Genomic DNA, 18,038 nt, shown 5'->3' on the forward strand with positions numbered 1-18,038 from the left:
ATGCCTAGAAAATACCATAAACAATTTTACAGCATTACTTTACCGTGCGCGACTTCTAGCGAGCCTATTCTCATGAGTTCCTGCGGTCAACAAATTAGAGCAATGAAAGAAGCATCGGGGAAAGTTTCGAGTAAATAACTTTTTGTGCAAATAAATCATGGAAAGAAAGTTTGATATTACTTATATTAGTAAAATAAAGGGCGATGAATTTCCAATAATAAAATAATCTAAAAGCTATATTTAAATATGCCACGAATTACAATTGAAATCCAAATTTGGATGCTATGAATTTTAGAATCGGGTGGAAACAACGGAAAATTCATATGGTGAAAGAAGCAAATGATGACGATGAGGAATATACACGTCACGAAGTAGCTTGTAGAAGAGCAGTGGCGCCGACTCCATGGGGCCTGAGGGGGCTCGAGCCCCCTCAAAGATTCGTTTGGGGGGGCGGAGCCCCTTCAATAATTCAAGAAGATAATAAAGTAATATTATGCTTTGTGAAATCACAAAAATATATTGGTAATTTTTATTTCCCATGATTGACGATGGTTACCTTTTAAAATAAATTCAACAATGTGTTACAACAAATAATTATAAGGTTAAGCAGGTTAATTGAAAACAAATTTTGTGAATCATGATAGTGTTTCGGTGCTGCAACACACTTTAAATCTGACCTCTTCCCTGGGCAAGACCTCCGATATAGGCCCCCCCAATATTTTTTATAAGTCGGCGCCCCTGTAGAAGAGTAACTAAAAAAGGGAATACTGATCAAAACAATAGGGTGAGCATTTTTGCCAAGGCAACGAGGGAAACCTAATAAAAAGGATGAATCTTTTTTCACAAGAACCACGACAAAAATTATATCCTATAATAAAATTGCACCTGTATTAGTTTCTTGGCATCTCTTTTCGATATTCAGAGATTCGTATCCAAACTCGAGTCTATGACTTTTATGATCCGGCCGCAGAAATATTTACACAACTTTTTTGTTTTGATTCCGAACAGCGTATACCATATCTACATCAATTTGGAGTAACCAACTACCAATCCCATTTTCTCTCCTCGATTATGCGTAAGAGGTGACTCAAAATGAGAAGCCGCAATTTCAGTATTTCCACGAATTATTTTATGTTCCCGGGAAGAACTAAATCAATATATAAGGAGGAGAAAATCCTTTTCGATAAAAATAATAAAAATAGCGTAAAGAGTTGAGAAATGTACCGCTAACGGAAGCGACCGAAATGTCATGGGCAAAGTAAGTAACCCAGTGCGACATATTACTTTTTAAATATAGATCCGAACGCGGTTCAACAAGGTCAACGCATAATTAGAGGGCCTTTATCGCTGAGACACAAGGTCAGCTGTCGCATGGATTGATATGAAATATCTACGCGGACTAAAACAACGTAGGCTCAGAATGAAAGACAGAGGAAACTGGGTTTCACACGGCGATTCCAAGGTACAAAGTTAGATGACAGAGAGGGCAAGAAGTATCGTGAGCCGGACACAGATTAAACTAACTAAAGTGCGGCTTCAAAGTCTTATCACTAACTGTAAGACAGGGAAGTGGAAGGTCATAGCAGGGGATATTTTCACGTTAATATATCATTTCCATCATCGTTTTCCACTATCAAAATTAGGTAGAAACTACAATAAAATAAATATAAATAGCAATATAAAAGGATTCTAAAGGCCATTCACCAACATACCTCAAGGACGGATAAAATACGAGGTTCCTACATTATCCGTGCCTTTCCACCATATAGTATAGCGCATAGGACTGATCCGGGGATAATTGAGGATCAAAATTAGATGGACCACGAAATGACGCAGTATACGGGTCGATATGTAGCATGCTACGGATTAGTAATACCTGAAAACACGCAAGAAATACGGCAAGGCGAGAGAAAAAAATTATGAAAACAATATCATTCCTTAGCTTCGGTACGACTGTTCAAAGTGCTGCTTAATACGTCGATCATATGTTGAATTACTGCAGATCGATATTTATTGATGCATCGGAAAGGATTTTTCTGGGAGTATTCGATGACATGATTGAAGCCGAGACCGAGCGCCCGAGAAAGCATTCCACAAAAGGCCGAAATTAAACAGAGTTCAAAGTTTTTCCTCACCTAACATATGGCAGCGTCATAAAAAAAGATCGGTGGAGGAAATCAGTCGAAACGTCTTGTCTTCAACAATTTTGTTTGACCAAGGGAATACAGCACTAAAAACATAAGTAACAACGGGGACAACAAAATCCAAACTGTAATAATAATAATAACAACAAGACATGCCAAAAACTGATATGGGAATAAAAAAATCGCTAAGAAAGATCGACTACTGTTACCAAAAACCTGCCATGAAGGAAAACGTGATACCTTCAAGGTAAACGTGGAATAAATGAGACCCCTAAGCGATTGTCACTGCCATCATCGAAGAAAGGAATAGTGGAAAAAGCAAGATGCAGGCCGAGATTTAACTAAGAGTGAGCATAGAAAATTCATGTGATATCAAGGCAAAATATGTTGTGAACGAACGAAGAACGCAAACATATTTGGCGAAATTCAAGATAGGAAGGATTCCGAACGTCGTGATAGCGTGAGAACTGAGAACGAAAAAGAAGGGTATTGCACCCGAATATACGCATCACTGCCTTCAAGGCCGACCGAGGTGATCGCCAATGATACAAAGATGACCCAAAAAGCAAACCGATGACCCAATGAAGACCAAAATCAACAACATGAAACCCACGGAAAACCTCAAACTGCTGACGCTAGGCGCGCCATACTGAGCAGGGCAACGATACTTCGCATTCAATATCGATTCGGGAAAGTTGGCCATCTTGACATTCAGAATTTCAGCTCCCCTAAAATCTTTACGACGCACGACCTTCAAGTATGACCCGAGCCCCCATCGGCTCCCGTAAAACTGTTACGAAGACGATCCAACCAATAACTACCGGCGAAGACAAACAGCAACACTATAAATCAAGCGTAAAAGATACTATAAAAAATTATCCTATCCTTTCGCCTGAATTGACACGAAAGTTAGCTTAGCCGTCCTTTTGCGACACGAAATACACTAACGTGAGCGTCGGAAAGAGATAAGGAAAATGGAGGAATGAAGGAAAAATTATTTTAATGCTTTCACAACGGGCTGAACGGAAATTTCACCACTCTCAGCTGATTTATATTGCGCCCACAGATACCGGTGACTCACTAGTTTCGTATACCCCGTCCACGGGACTCCTCATTTGCAATACAGAACCAACGAATACTAAAATAGAAAGTAAATAAAACGTGAAAATGGAAAGTTAACGAAAAAAGCAACTTGGAACAAACATTTTACGCAACACATACAGAATTTCAATACTCCTTTGGGTCTATTTTGGGTGAGCAGCTCTTTCTGGATACGAGAAAAAAGTAAAAAATACTAGTGTCGACTGTCCACCTTCCGATAAGTTCTCAAGTAGTTCAACTGAATAGCTAGAAAACCCACACTTGTAAGGGATATTTACCCGAGCACTTGGCCGATAACGTATGCTGTACTACTTACATAGCGATAACTGCAAGTGAGTTGGGAAGGTACACACTCAAGACGACGTCTCAATGCTAACAAATAATAAATGCATCTCTCACCACATCTTTCCACGCTATTGCGAACAAGTATAATTCATTCAAAAAATTAGTAACGAATGTAAAACAAGATGCTGACAATCAAGGATTGTGAAACGCTGTTATATTACACAGCAAAAGATCGCAAACTCGATTTCATAAAAAATACATCACAAGGTCAGCAACTTTCGTCAACAAGTCATTTTATCTACACCGAAGACAGAGTTCGCTTGTCAAAGATTGTCGAACCGTAAACCAATCACATAACTTTTCTTTTTAAACTGCACATGTAATAGTATCGTTATCAGGACAGGGTTCATTGGCAGTGTACACATACTTACCACAAAAAAGTTAGCGATGCTCTAACAATTCTAAAATAAAACTTAATAAGGTAAAAAGAATTTTAAGCAACTTATAGGGGAATGGTAAACCTAAGCTTCACGAGAAGAATGGACGACGGTCAAACCGCAAAACGAGCGTCAGACAAATTTATCTGTTACCTGCGAATGGAATACATATAACGATGGGGTCGTTCACTCAGACCCGAAATCGCAATAGAAAATGTGAGCATTTCGACAAGTTTACCTAAAGTTTAGACTTTTTTAGAGGGGTATTATTCAATGACTTTTAGTCGTATCTCGTCCCGTTCACCCCAACCTATTGCATGAAATAGTCAGTCAGTGGTCCGAAGTGGGTTTTATAGTACACTGGTTAGGTAGATAAATGGGAAAAGAAAAATGGAGTCGTCTTCCTTCAACTATTTTGTCATAACTTTCAAATGAAAATATGGGAAAGTTTCTGCCCACTTTTCATGAGTTACTGACTTCATTCGAGTTTTGTCTCATTAACTCGTTCAGACAGACACAATCCTTGACAGAAAGAATCAATTACGAGAGTGTTTATGACAAGTAACCGCGTAAGACGACGAGCGCGGCCAAGAAGTAGCGGAGAAGCGGAAAACCCCACGGCAAGAGTCAGTGACGCCATGAATTTATAAGCGAAAGGGGTAAGCCTGTCGATAATTCACCACGAATAGCTCTTGAAGTAGGACCGAAAAACGGAAAAATATAGGTCTATTTTATTGAACTATCGAAACTGATAAAAATAAAAACAATTGTGAACATTCCATCATTCTAACATGAAAATAATTCGTAAATATTCTTCAGCAGTCTAAAATTTACAAATAAGCAAATAAATACAAGAAGGCATTCCAATTAATTGATGAGAAAAAGTTGTCGGAATAGGAGATGAGTTTGATACCCCAAAATTATGAGTAGCGTCGCCGAACGCAAGTCGGCAGAGAGAGATTTTTTTGTCTTAAATGATTCGAAGGATATATCTGCAACCGTTATCAAGGAAATGATTACACGTTATCCATATTTTACTGCATATCAATAGCCCCTGCGGAGATCATCAAATGTCATTCAATAATGTTTAAGGATGTCTAATATTTTCATTATAAGCATGGAGAAGGAGTGAAAAATGAATGAAGTTCGTAATTTAACGGTATTTTCTCCTTTGCATGGAACTGTGATCATACACATTTAAAATTCAATAATCAGGAGAAGAAATTGTATGCACTCTATATGCTTCAAAGCCGGATGAAAATCGAAGAAAAACATAGGGTAAAATTACAGACTTATGGGAAAATTTTGAACTCATACAGCTACTTCCTCGACGGCAATGTTTAAGTATCCGAAAAAAAACCTTATAAGGGATTTTGTATTCCTATAACGACGCTCTGATAAAATGGGTAGTTTCGCTAGCCAAGAGAAACTGATTCACGAAATCTCATATTTTCGAGACAGCTTGGGCCCCAGTAAAGAGCAAACTTACTTTTGAAAAATAGGGTTTCTGGACGATAATTAGAGGCAAAATAAAATCTTTTCTACATCAGAGCAATATCGGCAACATCTATTAGGGTGGAACTCTAACAAAACTTGTGGAAATGGGGAATGATGCGTGATGCTATATAGAAAATAGCATGTTGAAGATGGTCGATACGTATTAAATATCATGTGAAAATTTGACAGTTTATTTAAACGAAGACAAGGATAGACGAGTCCATTGGAGCATCGGCTGAAAAGATAACATGCAATGCATTATCACGTCAAGAATCTTGACGATGCATCTATTTCTGCCTGAGGGCAAAAGAGGGTTGACTCCGCCGAAGGGAACCTTAGTAAAAATATGGAACCCGAGACACAAAAAAAGAAGACTGGAGGCGCTGCACAGTTTCAGATCGAGGAGTAAAATGATACTGCGGGAGCAACGAACTGCACGAGGAGCGCAACCATAAACATAAACACACCTAAGCATTCTGATGGACGGGCACTTAAGAAAACTGAAACTTGATACTGATTCAAGCAAGAAAGACAATCCCCACACACAAATCATCGCGACGTTGTCCCGAGGAGTTAAGGAGTTAGGGGCTGAATGAGATATTAAAAGATGACACTATTGCGGCAAAGGGGTACCATTGGGCAGGTGTAATAAAGCAATGCAAACTAAAAGAGGGCAAGAGAGTTTAAATATAGACATGAAATTAGAGAATTGAGCCCTCGGACTTCCTACTCCCATTTATATTTAAATGACTCCTTAAAATACTCACGACTCATTAATTACCAACACTTAAGTTTCCACCCCTAAGGAATTGGGGACAAGAAAAAAATCTCCAGAGGCGAATCAACGTTTTATTCGCGTTGAATATCTTTCCAAGTAATCAAACCCCCAATATAAGTTAAGAGTGAGGTATGTACGAGGAAAACCGAACATCTTTCACAATGGACGGGTTAACAAAATTGAACACGCTAGCGACACACTTTCTTCACGGAATTCACGTTTTATTCATTCAGCAGTCTGACAGCAGAATAAGAGCGCAATCAAAGATGTGAACGATTCATAACGATGATAGTTTTTCCAAGCATTGAGCACGGACCACGTGGGGGTGAAAAGTATTCTCTTAAGCACAATTCAATATAGAAGAAAATAAAAGATACGGCACAGCCAAAAAAGTAAAAGCGAAAATCTTCGTCGCTAAAGAGACATCTATCACCTAAGGCAATTTTCTGAAAAGGCTCCTAAAATAAAAACTTCTAAGGAAGATAATTAGAACTTCATGGCGAAATAGCAGCATCACGGAGGGCATGAAAAACAGCAGAGAATTTTACGAGGATGCAATAAAAATATTCTTAGGCGATGGTAACCAACAGCTTAGTTCCTTGGTAACAATGCTATAAAATGTTCACTTCTTCGTCGAAATGGGAAGCAATTCGGGAGAGGAGAAACTGTTTTCACCACATCCAGTCCATAAATTAAAACGTATTTATTGCGGCGAATTCTCCAACGAAGAGGTGCACAAATGCAGTGATGCATTATGTGTACCAATTTTAATTTATAACCAAGGGTGACATTCGCCGTGAAGTAAATCATTTGGCTTATCTGGAATGGCAAACTTCATCATAGGTGTACTTAACTTTGCACCCGTGCGCGTGGCTGAGTGCAATGTCACTTGTTCTCACACACAAGTGACATAGCACTTGTCACAAGCAGTACTTCTAAAATTTTAACAGCAACCATATAGTGGCATTAAATTTTAAGGCGTTTGTATTACTATAAGCACTTGTGGGTACCTCCTCAAGTCCAGTTTTTCATTAAGTTTTAAGGGATATAAGACATGAACAACAGCACACAATTAAGAAATGAATAAAGGGTGAAAAAAGATGATGAATGAAATAAGTTTAACATCCATTATAGGTGAAAATTTTTAAATTCTTTGATGAAAAGGCTGAACTAAAACCGCCAAAAACTATCTGGATGATAAGAATGCACGAGATTCACCAAGAGAATCATAAATTAATGCATGGTGCTATAAACCAACTTCTTATCCACGCTTCTTCTCCCCTCTTTTTTAATGGCCGTTCCTCAAGGAATGCAGTTATGAGCAACTCTGAACGCGGTTGTTAGAGACAAAAGAAGATACCGCACACACACTACGTAGAAAGAATATAAAACTTAATCAACGAGTGCAAGACGTCTCGCATTGCCGAGGGAGGAGCTCATCTGACGTAACCACACAATGAAGGTCACAAGGAGCAGAAAATTAATGATAAGGAACCTAAGGGTCAAGGCAAGTTCAAACGGAGGCCAAAGCACAGATGTGACGCATGTTCACCCATCTCCAATACCCTGTTTTCTTCAGCCAGTGACACATGCGACCTGCCTCACGACATTCTGTTCTTCCCCACGGGGGAAAAACGAGTTGATACAAGCAACCTGAGAGGAATTGTTTTCATATCGATTCGCCTCCATTCCAACCCATATTAGGTCGATTATGGCCATTATACCCTGAATATCCCTAGCGACTTATGACATTCTGCCTGTATACAGGGGAAAAGGGGTGAAACCAACTAACAGCACCTACCTCCAAAATTCGCGAGTACACAAGAGGGTTTCCATTCATGTTAACTTTTGCACAAATACAGAGATGCACAATGTGTACGAATTTCAATTTATACCCAGGGGTGACATTCACCGTGAAATAAATCATTTGGCATAGCAGGGATGGCGAACTTCATCATTGGTTGAATAAAAACTTTTGGGCTATGTCGCCGCGTCAATTTTTGGGTGGCCCCAACGTTTCCCGACCGATGCTGACCGCTTTCTCGAGGGATTCCCAACATAGCCCAAAAGTATTTATTCAACATGACGAGTACCCGCGAAAGTTTTGACGAAGAATTCATCACTGATGTACGTAACTTTGCAAGTGTACGCGTGGCTGAGTGCAATGTCACTTGCTATAAGCAGTACTTTAAAATTTTTATCCTCAACCACGGAGTGGCGAAATATTGGATGACGTTTATTTTAATCCCAACCCCGAAAATGGGAGTTGGAATGCGCCCGAAACGGCCGTCCACCAGAAATGGGCCGACACGGCAGAAATCCGAAAAACAATTATCATTTTAACTTGCATTACCAATGTCTAATAACTTCATCGATCAATTTAGCCAAAACCTTTACCCATCCTTCGAATCCCTCCATCCGAAATGAGGAAAATAAACGGTATGGCCGCGGCATGCAGAGATACTCCTCACATATGTATAGTATGTAATCCCAGTATGTTTAATGTGAAGTATTAAGGGTTATACTTATATAAAATAATTTAATCTGACCTTGAATATATATCCCCCAATTAAGTAATCGATGCCGTCAAACCATCCTTATTCGGCTAAGCTTTCCATGTATGAACCCCTCACGCACTGATTTCAGCATACCGCAAGTACATGATTTATCCACACCCTCTACCACCCAAAAATCTCAATCCCATCAAGAAATTCCCTCTTCACGGCCAATAAGATGGGCACTGAATATCTTCAATGGATATGTTACTCTGATGAAGCATACTGCCACGCACAAAACGGAAAGCTAATCCTTATAATTCCTAATATATCCTCATTTACTACGCTGAGGTACCGGGCCACAGGACGTGAAATAAGCTATTCACAAGGTCAATAAAGGAGGAAAGACGAGATGAACATGAGCAACACAAATACAACCTGTGGAAGGATACACTCAACTCAAAGATCAAAAAACTTCGAGTAGGTCACAGCAGGATTAACCTAAAACTGAGACGACAGGCAGTAATAAATGGTTAACAGGAATCCGTGCGCGCAACATCGGAGCATCTGGCTCTCAGGGGAATTAACCAACCTCTGATGACCTCCCCGATAATTTACTCACATTTGCATGAAATAAAGACGATATACAGCAGTAACGCAGCCAGAAGAGGACTCTAAAGGGGAGTTCCACAAAGAGTAATCAAGAGATCTAGCTTTATGTTCAGTGGACTTCTCGGCACCGTTTAATACAGTACAACGCGTAATATCGTAGTGGCGAGGGGGACAACTTGGAGCGCTGTTACGTCAGGAAAAGATCAAGAACAAAGAATGTAATTCGAGACGTCAAGAAACTAAGTATGTAATTGCTCTGTCGTAGCTAATTGACAGCTTCGCCGATTTTTTTCCTTCAAATGGATGGCATTTAAAATGTAAATTCGCCGGTGACCCGTGCATCCATGTACATCATGCGCACCACGTTTTTGACGTCACTAGAAAGGATAAATAGGTGCGCGTGGTGCATGAGAAAATACGATATCAATGTGGAAAAACTCACCAATCATATTCCGAGAGCGTAAAAAAAAATTGGGAGCCCCATAAAATCATCGCCCATCATCGATTAAAAGCGTTTTCAGAAAAAATATTGAATACGTAGCAAATAATCTGATTCAACACCCCCATTTCTTGCGCGAACAGCTGGCAGAAACGCTCCACCGCTACGACTCGTCATTCGTCACCAGATTCGGTCACGGTCAAGAGGGGCAGACTGAGAAAAGCGGAGATGGGGAGGCGGTGAGTCATACGTCCAGCAATGGGCATTTCGAGAATGCAAACGTCGCGACGGTTCGGCGACCTAAGACCCCCCAAGGAGTGGCACTATACTGTCCTTGTTCTCCGCAACCAACCGGATTCCCGCATACCACTCCACAGTAGAGAAAACAAAATAAATGTCAATTTCAAAACACGCGTTGGTAGCTGTAAGTTATCGACATTCGTTTCAAAATTCGGCTTTCAACACTATCCATTTCGAGTTACATGAATGGTTATCTTTCACAGTGACACGGAGAATATTGTCACAGATACGATAAATTAAAATAGATATTTTGCAGACTGGATAGGTAGGTATGGGAATTCGTTCTTCATCCGAATAATAATGGACTTTAAGTTCACATGTATCAGTTCCAATGAAGCATAAATATGTGAAATACTAATGGACACCATTAGTGTCATGATAAGAGCCGATGGAGAAACTATGGGGGGGGACGAGGGGGATAGATCCCCCCAAAGCCTAAGAGAAACACAAAAAATATTTTAAACTATTGTCTAGTTTTGGCATATATTTAGAGATTTTACGAGTTCTATTGCTGCCGTTAGAGATTATAACGGCAGCAAAAGAACACGTAAATAGATTGCATGACTTGCAGTGTAGCCTACTAACCTATGTAAAACTTAATGCATGTTTCTGAATTTCTATTCTATATTCTATTTCTAACAGCATATAGTAGTATAGTTTGTTATTATACGGGACGTTTTTTGGATGGTGTGGTGTGCATGTGGGAGTCCAAATGCATGCTGCATGCTGGTGATTGGTCACCCCCTGCCAAACACCCTAGAGGTGGCTCGCAGGGTAATATGTAGATGTAGATGTATAATTACTGCATTTACTCAAAGTGAAATTTTAAGGGCCAAAATGATGTAAAATGTATTTCCAGGCATGTAATTTTTCAAAAATTTTCCCGGACCCCCTGTCGCTCGGAGGGGGGCCTCACCCCCAGACCCTCCCATCCTCCCCCCAAAAGCATATTCCTAGTTGTGCCTGTTGTGTTCCTACTGATGTGAGCTATCATAGAGTATTAGTAAGTATATACTTACTCTATGCTGCTATTCACGATTGCATTGAAGTCTATGTATAAACACATTGCACTCACGATAAACTTTTTTTACAAATGTAACACATAGTGATGTAAAGGCAGAATATCTCCATAGAAACAAACATAACACTTCCACGAAAGGAAATACACATAGGCACACCTGCCCACCCCCTCAATAACTGAGAAAAAGTTGGTAAAGAGAGATTTTTTTGCAAACGGTATAGTTAACTAACTTCAAGCTTTTTTGTTTTAGCACAGATTACACAAAAAAAATTATTTTCCCCAAAGATGTAAGGTTTACTGCTTCCTATGATGGGTTTAGCACAAGGCCACCTTCCTCCTGTCTCCCTTTTAAATGTCTTGTTCTTCAGAGGTGTTCCATGCCTACTTCCTGTCTTTAGAAGTTATGACCTCAACGACCTTCTCATTGTATATGTGCCTGGCTATACAGCATACATGAATGTTTTACTGTTTTGAAACCCTATTACAGTTTCTTGGTAAAAATGTTCTTTGAAGGGCAGTTCTTTACCACAGACTGCTTCCTATACACACACACTTGAACTAAGAATATTAATTTAGAACTTTAATCAAAGTAAGGACACGGGTAGTTATAAGTCATTCAAGAAAGTGGGAGAACCATTAACAAAAGGAGTCCATAAAGAAAGGGAATATGTGGTGTTAATGAGGGCATGATTGACACAAATAAATGTGGTAATTACGTGACCATCATCATCATAAGTCAACAATCCTAAGACTGGTTTGACGCAGCTCTCCATTCCTCTAGCCTTTTCATAGCTACATATTTCTTCTCTTATACATCCTTTAAAACCTGTCCTATGTAACTCATTCGGGGTCATCCCTTGCCCTTCTTCCCTTCCACCTCTCTCTATACGATGGTTTTCATCAGGCCATCATGTCTCATAATGCAGCCCAAAGTTCCTGTGGTCCCATCTTCTGCTTAAGGTTTTTCAAAGACTTCTATTTTCTACTACTCTTCTTAGCACTTCCTCATTACTTACACCATTATGCAGGGATAAATAACTTAGGAGCAGGATTATTGGTGAGTAGAAAGAAACAAGGGAAAATGGTTGAATACAATAACCCATGAGCAGGCTTAATGAAAAAGAATAGCCATTGTTACAGAATTCATTTACACATGAGTGAAGTTGATATGTGAATAATCACATGATTATAGTGGATCAGAACGGAACACGAATTATTGAACCAAATAAGAACATTTAATTATTTTCTATTCATGCTTTATTCAAGTAAAATGGTTTAACAGTGCTTTTTATAACACATTAACATATGCCTGTTTAACTATACTTGTAACCAAGCCTTTTGTCTTTCATCTTACTGTTTCTCTTATTACTTACATTTTTATCTTACTGTACTGCAAGAAATTTAGTGATGATTTAAACTTTGAATCTCAGTTACTTTCTTTCCCCATCTTATCTTTCTAACTAGTTTCACACTCGTGTAAAACATACTGAATGATCCCAGAGTTTACATGAGACCTAGCTGTATATACGAATCAAAATACATAAGTGGATGTTACTATTAGGAGAAAGGCATATTCATTTATGCCTCTTACGGGAATAAGGTCTAGTAGCATGAAGAAGGAATAACATCAATAGTAAATACAGGAGCAAAAGCAATATCATGAGACTTCACTTTTTAGAAAAAACATTTCAACTCACCAACGTAGCAGTATTTAGATGCTGAAAGACCTCCATCAGGTCCCTGTGCTCTACGTAGCCCAAACTCTAGCAGTTGTATGTTCTTTCCAGCAGCCATCCGGTAACGGGCAGCATTTGTGGCCATTAAGCTATGAAATGAAATAAAGAAAAATTGGTAATGTCATAGAGAGAAAGAGTTTAATAAGGAACCTGATTATTTAGGAGAATATTGAACACACTTGGATTATTCCTAAACAAGCAATATTTAATCAGTATCAATATTTTTCATTGCCACCAAAATATCTTCACCTTACAAAATTACAAAAAATACAAGAGTTAGAAAGAATATTAATTTTATCTTGCCAAAACGTATTATTAGGTTTCACCAAGCCCACACACCACCCATCTGAGAATACAAATACACCAAATAAAATACCTTTACCTGCCAAGAATACTGCCTTATCCTTCATTCTACTTCTCACACCTTAGCTGAGCACTTATGATTCTACTGAACCGGGATAACATAGAGGATTTCATAAATCAACACAACCCAAGCATCCTCTTTTCACCCTTCTGATAAATTAGTATAAAAATGCAGGTGATTAAAATAAAACTAGTTCAGACGGATCCTTCCCAGACTTGGAACAGTATTTCCAACTGTTTACCTAATCATGCAACAGGTAGGGTATCACTCCTTTTGTTAACGCACACTTAATGAAGAATATTCATTAGAAATGACATTCAATTGATACCTGAAACAAAACTGCCATTACAACCAAGGGATTTTTAAGATTTTTGCTGATTATTTCATTGCTTGAGGAACCACTAAAAGAGTAAAATTTCCAAGGTAACTTCAAACTAATAAGGTAATTCAAAAAACTGAGAGGTAATTGGAACCTAACCCTCGGTCATAGGGGAATCCCAGGGAAAGGTTTGGTATCGGGAGATTATTATTGTGACATCCTTTCAATCGGCTCTTGAATTGAGACAAGCTATCATAAGCTGACGCAATGATGTGAGAAATGACATTACAAGCAATGAGAACTTAACCTTAAAAAAACAAATTTCAAGTTCAAAATTAGAATGGCCCTTCAACTACAAACTAACCATACATAACCTATCATGAATACCTATTCTCAACATGAAAAATGGAAAATAATTTTGATGATGAACCGTCACAACATTGAAAATGATACCAGCTAAGCAAAAGGCTACAATCAATGAGAAGCAGCAATGTTGTACGGACCCAATAGATGGAAAAATGACTTATACAACCTAAGGAATATCAGACAACAATATTTATAAAGATAATTTACAGAATTAACTAACCTGGCATAGTTGACAAGAGTTAAAAGGGTAGTTTCGATCAACTGAACAATGATCAATGGTCCATCAACCCTGAGCAATGGTACTCTGAAAAATAAGCAAATTACAAATGAAAGAGGTGCCTTCAACCGTTGCCCGAACAGAAAAATGTTTATAAAAATATTGTATGACTGATGACAATATGTTACAAATGCATAAGATGAAGGCAATATTTTTTCATGCCAATTTTAAATTTAAAATTCAGTAAGTTAAGCCGGGAAAAATCATAACCGAGACTAATTAGGGTACAAGACCCGTCAAAATAGCAAATCATTCTCAAAGCTTTTCAAAGGCTAATTCATAACCTGAAACCACAGATTTAACGATTACAGAGAAAACTTATCATTAATACCTAGGAAACACAACAGATCCTTCTTCGATAGCATATACAGTTATATCCTTGGCTGTCAACTGTCGAAGGAATTCAAAAAACTCTTGTTCAATTGTAGGAGGTAGTGTTTGCTTTAAATATTCAATATCTGGAAAAAAATAATCAATATTTATGGCATCAATTCCGTATTTATTAGCTTTGACATCGAATTCGACGTATATCCAACAATTCCATGACTTACCACTGTCAGAATAGTGAAATTTCTGTAAGAATTTCAAACATTCTTCAAGGCCTGCAAATATTGTGAATTCACCTTGAAACGGATTTTTTCTGAAGAAAAGGTCAAACACTGCAACATCATTTATCTTTCCCGACTTCCAATAAGCATATGCCATAGTAATTTGATACAAATCTGTGAAGTAGGTAAGAAAATGCTTCTTTAGGGACAGGTCAACATCAGGATGTGGACTCGATCAAGGCAAATCAGAAGAAAAAATAGATGTTTAATTTTTCACATTATAAAGAAAGGATCACATATGATTATGGGTTATATTTCTGAGAAACTATCTGCAGTAAATGCCTCTGGTCATAAAAATATTGGGTTATATAACATGTCCATGACAAAACTACGAGATGAATACGCCAAAAGATGAGAGAAAAATTATTCCTTAATATGATTACACGTGCGAAATTTCATTAATGTGTACCTTGAAGCTCCATGTTGAACAGTGAAAGTATATATTCATGAAAACTCAGTATTATTAATTTCTCATGCCGGGTTCATGAACGACCTTGTGAATGTCGAATAGAAAAGCGCTGTGCGCATCGTAAATAACAAGGGGTATACCACAGAATTTGAAAACTTAGCGAAGATAACTGAAGTTAGAACGGCTTAGCAGAAATAAAAGGTAGTTTACCTGTTAAAAGAGGCTGAATTATCCCATTCTGACGAGATCGGTAGGCGATGTCTCCGTTCGTGGCAATTGTTTTCATTTCTGCCATTGTATATAATTCTATTGATCAAACTTCAGATGGTCGATGGTGTTCTCTGCATTCAGTTCCAACGTTTTGTAAACAACAAGCCACTGGCATTTTAGCATAATACTAAGGAGCGACCTTGTCCGTCACCATCACACTACCTTCCCCGTACACCCCTAGCATCAGACTGAAGCTGGATAGAATGAACGGGATTGGGCAGAACGAGAAGCAGCGGCAGCGTACTCGAGTAGCGCGAGGATAGCGGATGTCAACGGAGCTATCGATTACACAATAAAAACATCTGAATAACGACAAACGTTTGGCGCGCAGTTTCATTGGAGTAATTCTAATGAGTTAAGTTTTGAAGTTTTTTAAGTTTAGAAGTTTGCAATCATCTTCCAGACACAATGCCACATACCGGATTATGTAAATAGATTATTATTTTTTTATTTAACATAATTGTTTCCTGATGTACGACTTTTAAAAATTTGTATGAAACTTTCGAAGTTGTCTCCAAAAATCGATGCAAATATATCTCCGCCATGCACATTCGAATTATATCTATATGCGGTCAATGGTTGAAATTATCAACATTTAGAAATTGTTGAGATTGCAATTTAATGGTTCAGCTATTTCCATAAATAGCATGCTAATTGCTGTTGTTGTTGTTGTAATTTACCTTTTGTCTTACTTGACTCAATAAAACGAAAAACTCAATACCTGAATCGCAGTGGAAGTTTCCTTTGACCCAGAAATTCATAAATTCTACAGAAATTAATATACACCCAGTCTCAATACAACCATTATCAGACGGCTTCACATTTATTTTATCTCATGATATTATGTCATAAGTTACAATAATTATTTTCACGCTAACTTGAAAAAAATGAAATGCATACTCTCCGTGAATAATCTTTACGTATAGGTATTAGATACCTCAAATGATAACTTACTCGACAAGGAATATTTTAGCAAAAGCCTATGCTAAAAAAATATTACCTATCTTCTGATTAAATACAAAAAGGAATAGTAAAAACTGATCATAGAGTACATGACAGTGGAGGATACAATTTCATTTACATAACTTCCGTATTCACAGGGTCAAATAAACATGGAGTTGCAAAATAATATTAAGATGCTCGAGCGTTTTTTATTTATAGATAGTTGGAAATTTCATTAATTAGAACGACGTTTTTTAATTCTGAAACAATGAAACAATAGTTAAACACTGTAAAAGCAATATGCTATAAAATTACCCACATTCAACTGGATTCAATACTGCGAGTACCTACTTAAACTATTAAATTGAATTACACCCGTTTTTTGCTAATTAATCTCACCCATGTAATAAATAGCTGAGAGGTAGGTAGATTCTCTTTAGTTAGGGTCACCGTAATTACTGCCTTAGCATTGAAACCCGGGATGCCCACAACATATGATTTCCGAGGATTTCATGATTAGCATACAGTTTGAGATCACCTAACTGCGATAACTCATCACCATCACGGATGAACGGATCTTCCCAGAAACACGTTAATACTAATCATTTCCAAGTTTCTTACTCTTGCACCTTCTTCTTTGTTTCATTCACTCGTTATATATTATATACTTTAGTTTTTTTGTTTCAAGCTAACTTTAAATTTTTAACAAGAAATTTCCTTCACTTTACCATTTATTATTTATCAGGACAGGGAATCATTTCTCATGACTTGCCTTCACGTTGCCTGCGTAGACCAATTCTTTCCGTTGCATTAATTTTCCCCTTCAATCCGCTCCAAAACACGTTCAAAACTGAGATAAGATTTTGTACCCTTCCGGCGTATGCTGCATCACCACCCATCTATTGACAATAGGGTGGTTTCCTATTATTTTTTATTGCCTAAATCGAAATATTATTACTTCTGGAGTACGCATTTCACGCTTTTAGATTTTAATATGGCGATATCTATTTTTTGCGATTCAATGAAAAGTGAAAAATTTCAAGCGCGCGAAAACGCGACGGCTAAGTGTGAAAGCTGGGAAAAGCCCGTGTGACGTCATTCTGGTTCCCGCTGCCGCCGTGTGAAGTGACCTTGGGGCGAGGATATTTGTGCCGCTGCGATGCAGGCTGCTAGCAGGTAGCTGAGTACCCTGCTAGCTGGTAGCGCTTGGCTTAAATAAGGATTATTAATATCTTATCAAACGAAGGAAACTTTCCGACCACATGCAGTTTTAATTGGTGATTATTAATAGACGATTCCCTGAAGTATGTGCCTCATGCATGCATTGGTAATCTCAGACGATGTAAAACTCCTATATACTCGTATAGAAACTAGGTCTCTGTGACGTCACGTGGAGTGGCATCGCATGGGCACCAATCTGGCATTTTTAAAATGCAGTTAAAATTGACCATTGCCATTCGCCTAAACTGGGAATTCTAAAACCAAATAATTTGTATATTATGAATACACTAATGGTGGATAATGAATCACAATCAATGCCTTTCGTTTTCTTTGATGAGGAAAACTACCCTATTCAGTCGTTCATTTTCAGCTCGGAACTTACACCTAGCTTTCTCTACGACACGTTGAGTTGACTGC

The 18,038-nt window shown here is 38.1% G+C and overlaps 1 protein-coding gene across 5 annotated transcripts in view; it reads right to left on the minus strand.

The window, feature by feature from the left end:
• The window catches only part of LOC124153689 (nicotinate phosphoribosyltransferase), a 54,401-nt gene extending 38,720 nt beyond the window's left edge, over positions 1-15,681 (minus strand). For 3 of the 5 annotated variants that reach the window (XM_046527003.1, XM_046527000.1, XM_046526999.1), the window contains exons 1-5: positions 15,399-15,681; positions 14,723-14,893; positions 14,503-14,629; positions 14,115-14,198; positions 12,807-12,934 (exon numbers count right to left, since the gene is read on the minus strand). In XM_046527003.1, coding sequence (XP_046382959.1) covers positions 12,807-12,934; positions 14,115-14,198; positions 14,503-14,629; positions 14,723-14,893; positions 15,399-15,483 — 595 coding nt within the window. In that variant the 5' untranslated portion in view covers positions 15,484-15,681. Of the gene's footprint in view, positions 1-12,806; positions 12,935-14,114; positions 14,199-14,502; positions 14,630-14,722; positions 14,894-15,188; positions 15,283-15,398 lie in introns of those variants that run through there. The other 2 variants (XM_046527002.1, XM_046527001.1) reach the window with 2 other exon arrangements.
• Between the last annotated feature and the right edge of the window lie 2,357 nt (positions 15,682-18,038).

Source organism: Ischnura elegans, chromosome 2 (assembly GCF_921293095.1).
Source record: "Ischnura elegans chromosome 2, ioIscEleg1.1, whole genome shotgun sequence".
NCBI lineage: Eukaryota > Metazoa > Arthropoda > Insecta > Odonata > Coenagrionidae > Ischnura > Ischnura elegans.